This window comes from Heptranchias perlo, chromosome 3 (genome assembly GCF_035084215.1).
Source record: "Heptranchias perlo isolate sHepPer1 chromosome 3, sHepPer1.hap1, whole genome shotgun sequence".
Taxonomy (NCBI): domain Eukaryota; kingdom Metazoa; phylum Chordata; class Chondrichthyes; order Hexanchiformes; family Hexanchidae; genus Heptranchias; species Heptranchias perlo.
Window position 1 is genome coordinate 118,105,078 of NC_090327.1, and position 18,397 is coordinate 118,123,474.

An 18,397-nucleotide genomic window follows, 5' to 3' on the forward strand; every position below is an offset into this window, starting at 1 on the left:
CAGCGAGCACAGGGGTGATGGGTGAACAGGGCTTGGTGCGAGTCAGGATACGGGCAGCAGAGTTTTGGATGAGCTCAAGTATACAGAGGGAGGCCGGCCAGGAAAGCACTGGATTAGCTGCTAGTAGAGCATTGGAATAGTAGAGTCAAAGCAAGGCAGTTCATAAGGTATAGACCCCAGTGTGTATCAAATTAGCGAATCTCAGCTGGGGCACTAGTGGGGGAACTACAAATATCTTCAGTGCTCCAGGTTAGGGATGGGCTCACATACTGTTCCAAAAATCTATAAGTGCATGCGTGGGCATTGGATGAAGACAGAATTAGGTTTGGCTGTGATAACCAATGCGGTTACGGTTAAGGTTAAGGTTCACTCGTGAACTATGATCATCTGAGTGAGGTACCAGTGGGCAAGAAATGGTAAGAATAGACTTTTATTAAATGGTATTCTAGGATTTTTACTAGTGTTTTAGGGATTGAATTTCACAACTCACTCCTTAATTGTGTGAAAACGGTAAATGATCCTTTATATATTTCACATATATTCCTCTACCTATGTATTTCATTTGTATCCCTAACTATTTTTAAAGCTGAGAATGCAATTCAAGATGATATGCAAGATATACCAATTGGAGGTACATAGTTGGTATTTAGCAATACTGGGGAGGGGAGGAAAATGATGTTTAGCTGCTCTTGGGGAATGGTAGTTGGCTTTGATAGGACTGGGGGTAATCCTGGGGACAGGCAGAACTGGCTTGGGGGTCCTGGAGTTTGACAGTACTACAGTGGGCCTACTGATGTTTGCAGCATGTGTGCGTTGGGTTGGGGTGGGTGGGGTGCTGATATACTGTCACTCTGGAGGAGGAACGTGGGATTTGGCACAACTGGTGGCTGAATGCAAGGTTTGGCTCACTAGTGGAATTCCTGACGTGTGTCAGCTGTTAGGGGTGGAGCAGGGCATGAACCTGACAGCACATGGGAAGAGTGCGGAAGAAATCCCATGTCTGGCTGCACTAATTTTAACTTAGGGATCTCCGCAAGCACTGACTTTGGTATTTGGTGATTGGTTCCTGGATATGTATGTACATGCGTATAACAGTCCAACAGCTATAAGAAAACAAACATTCCAATTATCAACAAAACACTGGTGGTAGAGGTTTCAAAAGTCAACTCATTGATATTTTATTTGAAAAAACAAACTAAGATGTGGAAACGTACAGTGTGTGTCTCTCTTCCTTTGTCTGACATGTTAGTAATTAGAATGCTTACATTTTCTAACCATCAAAACAGGTAATAATCAGGTGTTCTAACCATCCACACAGGACAGCTGATAATCAGGTGAAATAATTAGAGCATGTGCTTCAAAATTCAACTTTAAAAAAATAATGAACTCAATTACAATGAGGAAAGGCACTGTTTCTGATTTTAATTCATTTTCTAAATTATATAAAAATATGATCACATTTGCAATCTAGCTTCATATAATTTTGAAAAACATTTGAGAAACATTTGGAAGCTGCAGAAAAATATTCTTTTGTTACATCAGTATCACTGACTGAACAGTATTGATGTATCCTTTGACATTAGGCACAGTGCACACACTTAAGACTTCAAAATCCAGATTCATCTCAGAGTCACAGCTCTGGGTCAAAAACCAAGTCAAAGCCTAGGCTTCTGGGCGAGGCTGAGGCCTTCAAGTTATAACTTGAATGAAGGCATTAAAAGACTCAAGGTAATTTAACAGATAAATTTAATCATGTTATTTTGAAATATATAATTTTTTTGACATTTTTGTTTTAGTTAATCACTTACTTTGGACATTTGAAATTTCAGTTACTGGGAAAAAAAATTCACGACGGAATTTTCTTTCCAGGAAGTATTTTGAGTGATTTATGGGAATCCGATGGGATGATTGTGCAATCAGTGACGAGTTTATAGCGACAAAATCCATTATAAAGACAGGGACATTGAGGAAGACACTGCTCCTAGACTTACTAGGGTCTCAAGTCTTCTTTTCAAGTCGTGATTACAAATGGAGTTCAATAGGGCCACAACATGTACTCTACACGGTGACCATGTATAAGATAATGCTTCTACTTTTCAGTCAAAAATAAATGTTGAATGGAAGACTAGCTTTGGACAAAGTGGAGCTGACTCCTTAACTTGCTGACTGTACTTGTAATGCTGTGGCTGTCGCCCGCACCATTTTAAACAGCTGGAAATCTGCCATAGCATCGTAAGTGCAGCCAAGGTCAGTGCTCATTCCCATCAGTACCTTATGCAATGCTAGTCTCCTGCTCCATTTTACACAAGCGTACAAGACAACCAACCATTGTACATTAATTTCCAAACCGTGGCAGAAATTTCTCCCTTTAAATACAACTGTATACGGTACATTTTATTAACCATCACTAATAATTAATATCTGAATTAAAATGAATTTAACCGCTTGCTATGTCATCAATTCACTAAAACAGAGTGTAGCCACCAGAATTCAATAATTGCTAGAGGCCAATGAAAATGGCTGGATATTAAATGTCTTACAAAGAATTATGAAGAATATACAGCACATAAATAGGCCATTCGGCCCGACAGGCCCATGCCGGTGTTTATGCTCCACGTGAGCCTCCTCCTACCCTTTTTCATCTCACCCAATCAAAATATCTTTCTATTCCTTTCTCCCTCATGTGTTTATCTAACTTCCCCTTAAATGCATCTATTCACCTCAACTACTCCTTGTGGTAGCGAATTCCACATTCTTACCACTCTCTGGGTGAAGAAATTTCTCCTGAATTCCCTATTGGATTTGTTAGTAACTACCTTATATTTATGGCCCCTAGTTCTAGTCTCCCCTGCAAGCGGAAACATCTTCTCTACCCTATCAAACGCTTTCATAATCTTAAAGACCTCTTATCAGGTCACCCCTCAGTCTTCTCTTTTTTAAGGAGAAAAGTGCCCCAGTCTATTCAATCTTTCCTGATGTCTTGCCATAGTATATGCTTTTGAGTTCCTTCCTGTGGATGGAGTACACCGTAACATTCCAAATTATTTGCTACAAATTAAATAGTTAATGATAAACTTACCTGAAAAATATTTGTAGTCTTCTTTGTTCTGGTAAGTAAAGGCTCTCATTGATCCATCCTGATACTCCTTAACGAAACCCAATGCTTCAGCTCCCAGCAGTAATCTTCTCCAGGATGCTCCAACGAGATATACTTTGGAGTTTTCAACTTGGTCATCCAAGGGTCTAATATTAAAATGGGCTCCTTTAAAATAAATGGGTGAATCCTTCAGTATATTAGAGGCCTTAGGGTAGGCAGCCAACCATCTTTGATATGACCAGCACAGCCTTATTGGCATTTATGATAGTTGATGGGCCGGATTTTGCTCTGAAAATAACAGCGAGGCTAACGGGGCTCACCGTTATTTCTGTGCATCTGGTGCAGCGACTTACGGCGACCGCACATGCAGAGTCAAACCCGGAAATCCGGGAGTTGCTCTACCAGATGCCCTGCTCCTCTGTAAGCTTCACGAGACCGACATCTCGCCAGCTGGCTCCCCATTCAAATGAATGCAACGGCATGAAGTTCCTGCACTGACCTGATGAATACAAAGTAATCTCGCGAAAGATTGGTACTTCAAGTTATTTAAGTCTAAGCACACTTTTAACGGCGTGGTAAGTCTTAACAACTGCCAAACAACCTCTCTGGCACTGAAAATTAACAAGTTTGGAATCTCAATCCTTCAGATTTTAATTGTTGTTGGTCATTTAAAAAAAATATATTTTTTTAAACTTTGTCTGTTACATCAATATTTTTTCCCTCTCTTTATTTCGCTTTCTGTACTTGATCTGACATTGAATTCACTATTCTAACTTACACTTCCTGGTTCTGACGCTTCGCTGCTTATTAACATGCTTTGATTTGATTGTCTAAGGGGATAGACAGCTGCTTGACCCGTTCACACAGGTCCCAGATGCCCGGGAGAGGGGGCTGTTTTGGATTCAGCGCCCAATGAGGGGAACATGCCTTAAAAAAAAATCAAGAGAAGTTTATGGGGTACGTGCAAGTCTAACGAGCGGTGGGCACCGTTCATTTGCCGCTCAGGAGGAAAATCCGGGCCAGTAAGTTTTATTTGATCTTAAAGTAGAAGAGCAGGTGCAGAATAAACACAAACACACTACTGGCATTGCTCATAGTAGGTCGCACCATATTAATTATAAAGACAGGAGCATGACACCATGAAACATGCAATGAATTATATAATACTTCCACATCACTTGTAGTGTTACTCATGGTGAGTCTGAGTTTTTTTTGCAAGAACAGAGATACTTATTTAACAATGGGAGCGACCCTGGGATCTGAGAAAACTGGGATGGGGCTCAAGAGTGTAGCATTATTTTGATGGAGGTCCCAGGAACGCCGGAGAGGGAGGTCCTGGGATAATAGGAAAGTATGATCTCAGGATCTGGGAGCATTGGGTAATGTCTTGGCATCAAGAAGCACTGGAAATGTGGTCTAGGGGGTTCTGAGCACTGAGAGGGGCTCCTAGGATCTTGGGGAGGGGGTTGGGGGGAAGAGTCTGTGTAGGGACTGGGTTTTAGAGCACTGGGGAGTGGGGACAGAGTTTGGCAGTACTGGGGGGAAAGCAAGCTGGGTCTAGCAGCCCTGTGAGGAAAGGATGGCAGAACAGGACCACTCTGTTTTCATCTCTCGGCCTCCTCCCACAACCTGTCCACAGCACTTTTTGCACCCCCACCCCCCACTCAGGCAACCCCCAGACCACCATCATTTTCCCCATTGTCAGCCAGTTCCTGTCTTGAAAGTGTGCGTGTGAGAAAGAGTGAGATTTCTCTCCACCTTCCCTTTGTTCTGTTTTTTTTTAAATGCTGTTCATCTATAGTTTCTTCCAGTTCTAAAGAAGGGTCCACACCCAAAACATTAACTCCTCTGCTCTCCACAGATGCCAACCGATCTGCTAAGAGTTTCCAGCATTTTCTCGCTTTTAAGTCGTGATGTGCTAGCTTGTGAATTTTGCATTCGTCTCACATTTTGGTTGGGATCCTGATTTTTTTTTTAAAAATCTGAGACTGAAGAAAATAAACCAACTAAGCATATTCCGGACCAAAATTCCCTTTAGTCATGTACCATCAAAATATATCTGCTCAGCAACAACTGCAATAAATTCAATCAGACAGTATAATATATACACATGCATTATACTCACCGCCCAAGTGCTTTCTCCCTTCTATCCTTTGAATTAGCCATTCTATTGTCTCTCTGTGGGTATCTTTAGCAAGCTCTAGTACCACTAGTGGTGTGAAAGTAAATTCATTGTCTTCAGAAATGGAGCTGTTTCTTTTCATCCTTGTAGCACTTTCTGAAACAGATAAATAATAGTAGAAAAGGTTAAAAAAACAGCACAATTGCAGGTGGAATAAAAACAGAAAATGCTGGAAATACTCAGCAGGTTAGGTAGCATCTGTGGAGAGAGTTAACGTTTCAGGTCAAAAACCTTACTACTTGCAGGTGGACTGTTCTATCAGCAGTAGATTGCCAGAGGTAGAGATTGGAATTCCAGCTCTGATTGTCATCTTAACTTAGCTGTTCTCTACTGGGACATTTTAGCATTTTTTTTGGGCGGCAACCAGATGAAATACCTCAACGTGCCTAAGCCCTGCATTTAGAGGGAATGGGAGGTGCAAGAAAGACTATCGATGTGCCTGTCGCATCTGTTCAGACGATGCCACCTTTCACGCCAGTGCTTCCGATATGTTGTCTTCTTCCTCAACCGAGGATTTCCCCACACTGTAATTGACAGGGCCCTCGACCGTATCCGTCCCATTTCCCGCACTTCTGCCCTCACCTTTTCCCCTCCCTCCCAGAATCATGATAGGGTCCCCCTTGTCCTCGCCTTCCACCCCATCAGCCTCCACAATTAACGTCCTCCACCATTTCCGCCACCCCCAGTGCGATGCCACCACTAAACACATCGCCCCCTCCCAGCATTCCCACTGCGACACCCTGGTCCACTCTACCATCACCCCCAACACCTGCACCCCTTCTTATGGCACCTTCCCACGCGAGCGCAGGAGATGCAACACCTGCCCTTTTACCTCCTCCCTTCCCACCGTCCAGGGCCCCAAACACTCCTTCCAGGTGAAGCAGAGATTTACTTGTACTTCCTTCAATTTAGTAAGTCTTTAACTATTATTTTTTCCCCATGGAGAATGAGACACAAAAGCTTAACCCCCGCCCTCTGTGATAAGGTTTGGCTTATCGAGCTGCCAATCAAAATTGCCAACTTGAATGAGGACTCTCCCCAGTTCAGCCAGGCCACCTGTTGTGCTCAAGGGATGGAAGCCATTGTAACATTACAGGTGCAACTATCTCTAGGAGGAGGTGGATGATTCCCATTATCTCAAACTAATCCAGTATGCAAGAGACAGTATTTATCTGGTACTCTAGCTAATGGACCTAATCAGAGTTAACTCTTCACTTAAATTCACAGCAACATCTTAATATGAGTGAACCCCAAAATCTCTTCCCAGCCAAAGTAAAAGTCTTGAAGTGTGATCTCCTCATATGCTATTTCCAAAAATCTTCTACAATATGTAGTTTGGCACTTTAATTATGAAATTACTATCTTATGTTGAATTGAACCCAACTAGTGTTATGCTGTGGTTATCTTGCACTAAATTGTTATGTTGTTGCAATCAGTGACAATCTTAAAATTAAATTATTTTTAATGCAGGTGTGTGCGCACACACAGTTCTCAATAACTAATGACTACTTAATACATTCCAGTTGGTAATTAAACAGGATTTGATCTTTTAATTTGAATAGGAGGCAGGTTTGTGTTATATGTTTCAGAGTGAACTAAATCCAGTATCTCATAAAACCTTGGAAATATGTAAATTATTTTCCAACAGCATCCTATGCTCCTTCTGAATAACCATGTCCAAGCAAAAGTTGGAATTGCTAGGACCTCGAGGTTAATATGAATCAAAATCAGGACTGATGCTCCTTGTATCGTCCCAATTGATACCGTTTGAGGTTGCCTCTTGAGCTTTCCAGAGCCACTTAGTCAAGTCGACCAATTAACCCATAGCTTACGATAGCAAGTTAAGCACACTAATTCCCCATCAATAGCTTGCATTGATACAACATAGAAAAAAAAGTGTTCCATGGCACTTTGCAGAGGTGCAAGGAAAAAAATGGATATGTAAGGAAAAGAAAGAGATTAGAAGAGGTAACCAAAAGCTTAGAGGTGGGTTTTGAGGAGGGTCAAAAGAGAGGGAGGTGGAGAGACAAGGGAGGCTTAGGGAGGGAATTCAAGAGCTTGGGCCCTAAGTGGCTGAAGGCATGGCTACCAATGGTGGGGCAAATCGAGGGGGGGTGGGGCAAATCGAGGGGGGGTGGGGCAAATCGAGGGGGGGGTCACCCTACACCCCCCCTTCTTATAAAAGGGGGGCCTAAGAACACACAAAAAAAAAATCGAGGGGGGGTGGGGCAAATCGAGGGGGGGTGGGGCAAATCGAGGGGGGGTGGGAAATGTACAAGAAGCCAAAATAAGTGGAAGGAAGAATTCTAGGGCTGGACGATAGAGATAGGGAGGGGCAAAGTCACAAAGGGACTTAAACACAAGGCTGCAAATTTTAAATTGGAGGCACTGGGGGACTGGCAACCAATGTACATCATGGAGAACAGGGGTGATGGGCAAGTAGGACTTGGTACAGGATAGGATACAGGCAGTAGCGTTTTGGATGAGCTGAAGTTTACAGAGGGTGGAGGACGAGAGGCCAGCCAGGAGAGTAATGGAATAGTTGAGTCTGGAGGTGACAAGGGCATAGATGAGAGTTTCAGCAACATATGGGAGAGACAGGGGTGAAGGTGGGCAATGACAGCACATTGAAAGGGGGGTGGGGGGGGAAAGAGGGGAATATCTGAGGTGAGGGAAACATTTAAAATATCAGCTATTATGGGGGCCAGGGAGAGAAGTTGGGTGGTCAACAATTTGGTGGGAATGGGGTCAATGGAGCAGGAAGTGGGTTGTATGAACAAAGTGAGGTTGGAGAGGACATGAGGAGATGGAAGAGAAAGACATGCATTTAGGGTTAGAGCAGTCACATCGGGTGTCATTTATGACTTTGATTAGGACCATTTCAGTGCTGTGGCAGGGCAGAAACATGATCGGGGAGTTGCGAGAAAGATGGGCACGGATTTGAGGAGCGGTGCTATATTGAAGTGCAGTACTAAGGGAGCTCCACGTTGCATCTGAGATCCCACAGCATTATCTGAAAGAGAACAGGGAGTTGCCCAGTGTCTTGGGCCAACACTTCCCTCTTCAATCAACTTCAGATGATCTGGCCATTCATCCTCTTGCTGTTTGCAGATCTTTGCCAGACTGGCTGCTGCATTTGCCCATGTTCTTTGTTAAAGAGTTTTGGGGCCATCCCAGTGGAAGGTGTTGGATAGCCCCAGAATCTCCCCATCCCCATCCTCTGGCTAGACTCAGACCCTTCCCCTCCCCATCCTCGGACTCAGACCCTTCCCCTCCCCATCCTCGGACCCAGACCCTTCCCCTCCCCATCCTCGGACCCAGGCTCTTCCCCTCCCCATCCTCGGACCCAGATCCTTCCCCTCCCCATCCTCGGACCCAGGCTCTTCCCCTCCCCATCCTCGGACCCAGGCTCTTCCCCTCCCCATCCTCGGACCCAGGCTCTTCCCCTCCCCATCCTCGGACCCAGACCCTTCCCCTCCCCATCCTCGGACCCAGACCCTTCCCCTCCCCATCCTCGGACCCAGACCCTTCCCCTCCCCATCCTCGGACCCAGGCTCTTCCCCTCCCCATCCTCGGACCCAGGCTCTTCCCCTCCCCATCCTCGGACCCAGGCTCTTCCCCTCCCCATCCTCGGACCCAGGCTCTTCCCCTCCCCATCCTCGGACCCAGGCTCTTCCCCTCCCCATCCTCGGACCCAGGCTCTTCCCCTCCCCAGGCTCAGGCTCAGGCTCTTCCCCTTCCCCAGTCCTGCCAGACCCCCATTCAAAGGGCGAGTCGCTGGTTCTCCACCGCAATGAGGCCTCTGCTGCTCTGAGTACTCACCGGACCCCCGAAGGCCACAGGCTCAATCTCACAACGGGGAATGGGAGAGAGGCGGGGCTTCCAGCTGGCCGTGACTCCGTCACTCGGTGACCGCCCCGCCCCTTTAAACGTCACTCGGTGACCGCCCCGCCCCTTCAAACGTCACTCGGTGACCGCCCCGCCCCTTCAAACGTCACCCGCCTTCCCTGGTAACTGACTGGAAACGGCAGCAGCTAATATTTTATGAACTCTTTGTATGGGTCTCTGACCATGCTGTATATCTGTAAGTAATGTAAATTGAATATCCCATTGCAGGGCACTTTGTATTTTATAACTTTTAATTTAAAAATAGCAAAATAAAAATTGTGGCTTGAAAGCAAAAAAAAAAGAAACGGCAGCAGCGGGGTTCTTTGTGATCCATGGGCTCAGATGATGCTGATACAAGACACAGATCAGCCATGATCTAATTGAATGCTTCAAGGAGATCTTCAAGGCTTCAAGGAGATCTTGAAACATTTGCCTGAGGAAGGAGAAAATCTCCGAAAGCTTGTGAATTTAAAATAAAATTGCTGGACTATAACTTGGTGTTGTAAAATTGTTTACAATTGTCAACCCCAGTCCATCACCGGCATCTCCACATCATAATTGAATGGCAGAAGAGACTCGAGGGGCTGAATGGTATATTCCTGTTCCCATGGGGTCACGCTGCTGCTAACGTATGGGCCTCGTCCAGGTGTGTCAGCTCCCGCTGGTGCTAATGCATTGGCCCGCGCTCGGTGTGTCTGCAGCTGGTGCTAGTGTGCGGGCCAATACCAAGTGTGTCAGCTAGCGTGTTAATACATGGGCCCTCACTGGTGCTGATGCATGGCTCTGTGCCAAAGATTCGGTCAGTAGTCCATCTCAGCAGCTCCATTTATATCTACCCAAAGTCCAAAGGGTTGAGATTCATAGTCAATTATGGGAAGTCACACCAACAACCAACGTGGGGGCTGATTTTTATGGGCATTATTACAGACAACCCAGCAATAGGTTTGTCTACCATCAGTCCTGCTTTCAGTACTCAAGAATATTTCCAGGTAGATAGGTCCAGGAAGGTAAAGACGGATAAAGCAACATTATTAGAGTTGCAGAAGAGACATTTGCAAGGACTGATATGGTGCTGTGAGAGGGGTGAAAGCCTGATTGGACAGGTTCAAACTGAGTTTCTATTGGGATGAGGAGCTGGCAGGCAACAATGCATTCAAAGACCTTGGAGAGGAAAGAGAATTGGATGTGGGGCAATAATTTGAGAGGATAGGTCGAGTGTTTTTTTAAGGAGGGGACGATGATGGCAGTTTTGGAGGGGACGGGGATGAAGCTTGAGGAAAGGGAAGCATTGATGATGCCAGCCAACATGGGGGCTAGGAAAGGACATTGAATGAGCAGGAGTTGAGTGGAAAGGAATCAATTGGGTACGGTAGCATAGTGGTTATGTTACTGGGCTAGTAATCCAGAGGCCTGGACTAAAATCCAGAGTCATGAGTTCAAATCCCGCCACGGCAGCTGGCGAATTTAAATTCAATTAATTAATTAAATTCAATTAATTAAATAAAAATCTGGAATTAAAATACTAGTATCAGTAATGGTGGCCATGAAACTACCGGATTGTTGTAAAAACCCATCTGGTTCACTAATGGCCTTTAGGGAAGGAAACCTGCCGCCATTACCCGGTCTGGCCTATATGTGACTCCAGACCCACAGCAATGTGGTTGATTCTTAATTGCCCTCTGAAATGGCCTAGCAAGCCACTCAGTTGTAAAATCTCGCGACGAAAAGTCATAATAAGAATAAAACCGGACGGACCACCCGGCATCGGACCACTGGCCACCGGACACGACAACGGCAAAACACCAAGCCCAGTCGACCCTGCAAGGTCCTCCTTACTAACATCTGGGGACTTGTGCCAAAATTGGGAGAGCTGTCCCACAGACTAGTCAAGCAACAGCCTGACATCGCCATACTCACAGAATCATATCTTTCAGCCAACGTCCCAGACTCTTCCATCACCATCCCTGGGTATGTCCTGTCCCACCGGCAGGACAGACCCACCAGAGGTGGCGGTACAGTGATATACAATCAGGAGGGAGTGGCCCTGGGAGTCCTCAACATTGACTCTGGACCCCATGAAATCTCATGGCATCAGGTCAAACATGGGCAAGGAAACCTCCTGCTGATTACCGTCCTCCCTCAGCTGATGAATCAGTCCTCCTCCATGTTGAGCACCACTTGGAGGAAGCAAGGGCACAAAATGTACTCTGGGTGGGGGACTTCAATGTCCATCACCAAGAGTGGCTCGGTAGCACCACAGCTGGCCGAGTCCTGAAGGACATAGACTGGGCCTGCGGCAGGTGGTGAGCGAACCAACACGCGGGAAAAACTTACTTGACCTCGTCCTCACCAATCTACCTGTCGCAAATGCATCTGTCCATGACAGTATTGGTAGGAGTGACCACCGCACAGTCCTCGTGGAGATGAAATCCCGTCTTCGCACTGAGGACACCATCCAACGTGTTGTGTGGCACTACCACCGTGCTAAATGGGATAGATTCAGAACAGATCTAGCAGCTCAAAACTGGGCATCCATGAGGCGCTGTGGGCCATCAGCAGCAGCAGAATTATATTCCAGCACAATCTGTAACCTCATGGCCCGGCATATTCCTCACTCTACCATTACCAACAAGCCAGGGGATCAACCCTGGTTCAATGAGGAGTGTAGAAGAGCATGCCAGGAGCAGCACCAGGCGTACCTAAAAATGAGGTGCCAACCTGGTGAAGCTACAACTCAGGACTACATGCATGCTAAACAGCGGAAGCAACATGCTATAGACAGAGCTAAGCGATTCCACAACCAACGGATCAGATCAAAGCTCTGCAGTCCTGCCACATCCAGTCGTGAATGGTGGTGGACAATTAAACAACTAACGGGAGGAGGAGGCTCCGCAAACATCCCCATTCTCAATGATGGCGGAGTCCAGCACGTGAGTGCAAAAGACAAGGTTGAAGCGTTTGCAACCATCTTCAGCCAGAAGTGCCGAGTGGATAATCCATCTCAGCCTCCTCCCGATATCCCCACCATCACGGAAGCCAGTCTTCGGCCAATTCGATTCACTCCACGTGATATCAAGAAACGGCTGAGTGCACTGGATACAGCAAAGGCTATGGGCCCCGACAACATCCCAGCTGTAGTGCTGAAGACTTGTGCTCCAGAACTAGCTGCGCCTCTAGCCAAGCTGTTCCAGTACAGCTACAACACTGGCATCTACCCGACAATGTGGAAAATTGCCCAGGTATGTCCTGTCCACAAAAAGCAGGACAAATCCAATCCGGCCAATTACCGCCCCATCAATCTACTCTCAATCATCAGCAAAGTGATGGAAGGTGTCGTCGACAGTGCTATCAAGCGGCACTTACTCACCAATAACCTGCTCACCGATGCTCAGTTTGGGTTCCGCCAGGACCACTCGGCTCCGGACCTCATTACAGCCTTGGTCCAAACATGGACAAAAGAGCTGAATTCCAGAGGTGAGGTGAGAGTGACTGCCCTTGACATCAAGGCAGCATTTGACCGAGTGTGGCACCAAGGAGCCCTAGTAAAATTGAAGTCAATGGGAATCAGGGGGAAAACTCTCCAGTGGCTGGAGTCATACCTAGCACAAAGGAAGATGGTAGTGGTTGTTGGAGGCCAATCATCTCAGCCCCAGGGCATTGCTGCAGGAGTTCCTCAGGGCAGTGTCCTAGGCCCAACCATCTTCAGCTGCTTCATCAATGACCTTCCCTCCATCATAAGGTCAGAAATGGGGATGTTCGCTGATGACTGCACAGTGTTCAGTTCCATTCGCAACCCCTCAGATAATGAAGCAGTCCGAGCCCGCATGCAGCAAGACCTGGACAACATCCAGGCTTGGGCTGATAAGTGGCAAGTAACATTCGCGCCAGATAAGTGCCAGGCTATGACCATCTCCAACAAGAGAGAGTCTAACCACCTCCCCTTGACATTCAACGGCATTACCATCGCCGAATCCCCCACCATCAACATCCTGGGGGTCACCATTGACCAGAAACTTAACTGGACCAGCCATATAAATACTGTGGCTACGAGAGCAGGTCAGAGGCTGGGTCTTCTGCGGCGAGTGACTCACCTCCTGACTCCCCAAAGCCTTTCCACCATCTACAAGGCACAAGTCAGGAGTGTGATGGAATACTCTCCACTTGCCTGGATGAGTGCAGCTCCAACAACACCCAAGAAGCTCGACACCATCCAAGATAAAGCAGCCCGCTTGATTGGCACCCCATCCACCACCCTAAACATTCACTCCCTTCACCACCGGCGCACTGTGGCTGCAGTGTGCACCATCCACAGGATGCACTGCAGCAACTCGCCAAGGCTTCTTCGACAGCACCTCCCAAACCCGCGACCTCTACCACCTAGAAGGACAAGGACAGCAGGCGCATGGGAACAACACCACCTGCACGTTCCCCTCCAAGTCACACACCATCCCGACTTGGAAATATATCGCCGCTCCTTCATTGTCGCTGGGTCAAAATCCTGGAACTCCCTTCCTAACAGCACTGTGGGAGAACCGTCACCACACGGACTGCAGCGGTTCAAGAAGGCGGCTCACCACCACCTTCTCAAGGGCAATTAGGGATGGGCAATAAATGCCGGCCTTGCCAGCGACGCCCACATCCCGTGAACGAATTTAAAAAAAAGTGGTGTAGCTCATGGTTGAGATGAGTTTGGAGAAAGCGGGGATGGAGAAGCTGAAAAAAAGGGCAGGATGCAGGAATCGAGTGGGCAAGAGACAGAGGAGAGATTCGGGGCAGAGAACAAGGAGGGAGGATACAGCTGTGCAGATAGTCTTGATATGAAGAAGTTACCTGAGAACTAGCGTCATCCCATGGATTTTTACTCTCTGCTGCACATTCTGTTTCTCAAGGCTGTGGATGCTGACTGGGCTGGGTCTTTCACCATTCAGCTGACTGGTGGTAGTAATCTGATCATCTCTTCAGTCATTGGGACTCTGATGGTTGTGAAGTTGCATAATTGTCTGCTCATTCACCCAACTGCTTCAGGGTTTTTCTGGTCAAACAACCGTATCCTTAGATCATCATGGCACTGCTTTCAGAAATCTATCTCTCACCATTAGGTGACAAAAATAATGATAATCTTTTACATTTTCATTTTGCAGTCTTAATTTCCATTATTTTCACCTTAAGTGAGAGGCAAATCATATATTTGACCAAGCTTTGGCTTTCTGTCATTTTATTTTCTGATGGCTCCTCTGTAATCCACCTTGAGTCCTTTTTCTATGTTAACAGCATATAGTAGCACTCCAGACATGAAGCTTCATGCGATGGGAACACATATCAGAAATTCAGACAAGGAGATCAGTGTAGCCGATTTGAAGCCTGAATGATTTCCAGCACATTCAAATGAATATTCAGTGCGCTTTAATTCATAAGAACATAGGAACAGGAAGAGGCCATTCAGCCCCTCGAGCCTGTTCCGCCATTCATTCAGATCATGGCTCATCTGTACCTCAACTCCATTTACCCACCTCTGCTCCATATCCCTTGATACCCTTACCTAACAAAAATCTATCTGTCTTGAAAATTTCAGTTGACCTAGCCTCAACAGCCTTTTGGGGGAAGAACATTCCATATTTTCACTACTGTTTGTGTGAATGTGTGGGGTGTATTGCACAGGTATGTCTGTGGATGAGGTTACAAAATGTGTATGACTCGTGAACACAAATTAAAATCAGTTTACAAGTTTAACAAATTATATTTTCCAATGGTTTAGGATTAATAAGGACCATAAACACACTTTGGAATCAATTCCAGTGTCAAGGATGCATCAGTTTTAATAAGATGAAGCACAAGTTGGATTACACTTAAGTACCTGTGACAACCACCATGCAGGTCTATTATCACACATCCTATGGAAAACATAAGTTTCAGTATGAGACTAAATGGATTGAAATTGCTGTTGCTTGTACGTGCATCTCTCCAAAGTTAGGCTAACTAATCATTGCCCACAGAGGCTGAGTCTTACTGCGACTGTATTTGCCAGAATAATCGAAATGTACCAAGATAACCGTAACTATTTTTTTTCTACTGCTCTGAACAGATTTTTGTTGGGTAAGGGTATTAAGGGTTACGGAACCAAGGCGGATAGATGAAGTTAAGATACAGATCAGCCATGATCTAATTGATGGCGGAACAGGCTCGAGGGGCTGAATAGCCTCCTCCTGTTCTTAGGTGTTGGGTTCTCCTAGATTTTTATTTGAACAAGTTTAGTTACTGGCACAAGCTCCATGTGTTTGTGCACTGGGAGAATGAGGAAGGACATACAAGGTCCGTGTACAGTAAGTGTAGTTTCACAAAAATGTACGTTTTTGGAGAACTAGTGTACTTTATAAGTTTTGTTTTAATGCAAAGGAAAGTACTATAAGTGATTTAGAAATATTTGTGAAATATGTAGCGGTAAATCAGTTAGCTGATAATCTCTCACTGGTATGTGAAAACAGAATGCAAAGGTTCCAGAGTAGGAGGATGATAGATGCATCAATGCTGTCTAGATTGGATTGTAAACAATTTTACAACACCAAGTTATAGTCCAGCAATTTTATTTTAAATTCACAAGCTTTCGGAGATTTTCTCCTTCCTCAGGCAAATGTTTCAAGATTGGATTGAGTATAGCAAAGAACAAAGCAACAGGAGGTAACACTTCAACCCAAATAGCAACATTTGCAGATCTATTGAAATTCCTGTAATTTAATAGGTAGCAGATAAAAATACTGGAAAGTGGGAAACCTTGAAAAATGTGAATTTTGCAACTTTTGATAAAATTTCTGCCTGTTTTTAAAGTGGCTACAAGGACCCCAAGAAAATACCCGACTTGATTGTGTGTTTTCTCAGAGAATCTCAGCTGCCATTAGAACTAATTCCCCAGGCAGCAGCGTCGGCCACGGAGGCAGCAAGCAAAGCGAGGAGAGAATAAGGAAGAGAGAGGAAGGACAATAATAAAAAGCAGCATCAGCAGAAAGGCATTCTGGTAGAGAAAGAAAATCACAGCCTGCAAAAAAAAAAGGGGAATACAAAGATAAAGAAAAGCCAAGTTACTTTTGAAGGTACAGAACTTACTTTTTCTGTACTTTGTCCTTGGCAACATTCCTGCCCGTACACATCGGATCAAATTTTTTTTTAACACTTTCCATACTTCAGTGGTGTTCGCCCTTGCGTACAGGAAAAACATCCAGAAAATTGTGTCGTTTGCGGGAAAGGCTGATCGTGACCTGCAACATTACAGAGGCTGTCACCTTGAGACACAAAAACCAAATCTCAAATGTATTGATTCACTCGCGATTAATAGCACCTTCAAACTACACATCACCCTTTTCATCTTGTCGAAAACTTAAACTTAATATTACCTATTATTTACAATGCATTAACTCCCAAACACTTAATTCAGACAAGCAAGAATTTATTATGAAAACTTGTACAAGTGGAAGTGTACCCCAAGCAATGGTTGGGGCTACGTCTTCGCTGAGTTCAAGAAACAGCTCACGTTTATACAGTTCATTAACAACGCCCACCTGTCATGAAATATGGGCGTACACGTACATTCTTTATTGGTTCAGGTAATTAGTCAATCAAAATAGGGAATCCACCCTCTGGTTCCTCATGACCATTTCGTGATGTTGGACACAGGCCTGGGAAAGTGCCTTTCCCTAAGAAACTGTCTTTTTTATCAGTAAGTCTGTACCCAGTCTCAAGGCTATATGGTCATTCATTTCTGTTAGTCAGACAGTTATCAGCATGAGAGAACTTGAAGTAATTAGACAATTGTGCTTGTGTGTGTCTTTCGTGAGAAACTAAAATGTGAGCTTTAAATTGAATTAGCTGGTCAGTTAATATGGTCAAATATCCATCATGCATTTCTTCATTTATGGGTTAGGTGTATTAAAGAGTTAATATGGTCAGGTATCTCTTTATGCATTTCCACAATCTTCTCCATTTGTAATCTGTGTAACCCTAATCCTTATGAAGTATTACATAGATTGTACAGCACAGAAACAGGCTATTCTGCCCAACTGGTCTTTGCCGGTGTTTATGCTCCACATGAGCCTCTTCCCACCTTACTTCATCTCACCCTATCAGCATATCCTTCTATTCTTTTCTCCCATGTGTTTATTTGGCAAATGAATTTCAATATAGATAAGTGTGAGGTGGTACATTTTGGTAGGAATAATAAGGAGGCCACATACGCCTCAGAAAATAAGTCTAAATGGGGTAGAGGAGCAGCGGGATTTAGGGGTACAGATACACAAATCACTGAAAGTAGCGATATAGGTTAATAAGACCATAAAAAAAGCAAACCAAGCACCGGGGTTCAATTCTAAAGGGATAGAATTGAAAAGCAGAGAATTTATGCTAAACTTGGACAGAACCTTGGTTAGACCACATCTGGAGTACTGTGAACAGTTCTGGTTTCCACACTATAAAAAGGATATAGAGGCACTGGAGAAGGTGCAAAAAAGATTTACTAGGATGATACCAGAAATGAGAGGTTATACCTATCAGGAAAGATTGACTAGGCTAGGGCTTTCTTCTCTACAAAAAAAAAGACTGAGGGGGTGACCTGATAGAGGTCTTTAAGATTATGAAAGAGTTTGATAGGGTAGACATAGAAAAGATGTTTCCACTTGCGGGGAGAGCAGAATTAGGGCCCATAAATATAAGATAGTCACTAACAAATCCAATAGGGAATTCAGGAGAAGAAATTTCACCAGAGAGTGGTGAGAATATGGAACTTGCTACCACAAGGAGTATTTGAGGCAAATAGCATTGATGCATTTAAGGGGAAGCTAGATAAACACATGAGGGAGAAGGAAAAGAAGGATATGCTGATAGGGTTAGATGAAGGAGGGTGGGAGGAGGCTCACGTTGAGCATAAACGTTGGCATAGACCATTTGGGCCGAATGACCTGTTTCTGTGCTGTACGTCCTTTGTAACTTCCCTTTAAATGCATCTATGCATTCTGGGTAAAGAAGTTTAATCTAAATAGTACTTTCCTGGGTAGCCAACAAGCGCTGCTACCTCTTTTGTGCATTTCCTGGCGAGGCTTATAAAAAAGAGCTGAGCGCCACAGCATTACTCCTGAATTGCATCTTTTGAAATCCAGATGTACGAGAAGAGTGAGTGCAGCCGCCACATCAACAGTGATAAAATTGTTACAGTTGTGAAGGAACTTTGTGTAAGTGCAGTATACCAT

General features: G+C 45.0%; 1 protein-coding gene across 2 annotated transcripts in view; it reads right to left on the reverse strand.

Annotated features, from left to right (window-relative positions):
- Nucleotides 1–9,208, reverse strand: part of ano10a (anoctamin 10a) — an 82,959-nt gene extending 73,751 nt beyond the window's left edge. For both annotated transcript variants that reach the window (XM_067981709.1, XM_067981708.1), the window contains exons 1-3: nt 9,102–9,208; nt 5,223–5,375; nt 3,080–3,262 (exon numbers count right to left, since the gene is read on the reverse strand). In XM_067981709.1, the coding sequence (XP_067837810.1) occupies nt 3,080–3,262; nt 5,223–5,361 (322 nt within the window). In that variant the 5' untranslated portion in view covers nt 5,362–5,375; nt 9,102–9,208. The remainder of the gene's footprint in view (nt 1–3,079; nt 3,263–5,222; nt 5,376–9,101) is intronic.
- Nucleotides 9,209–18,397: the final 9,189 nt, after the last annotated feature.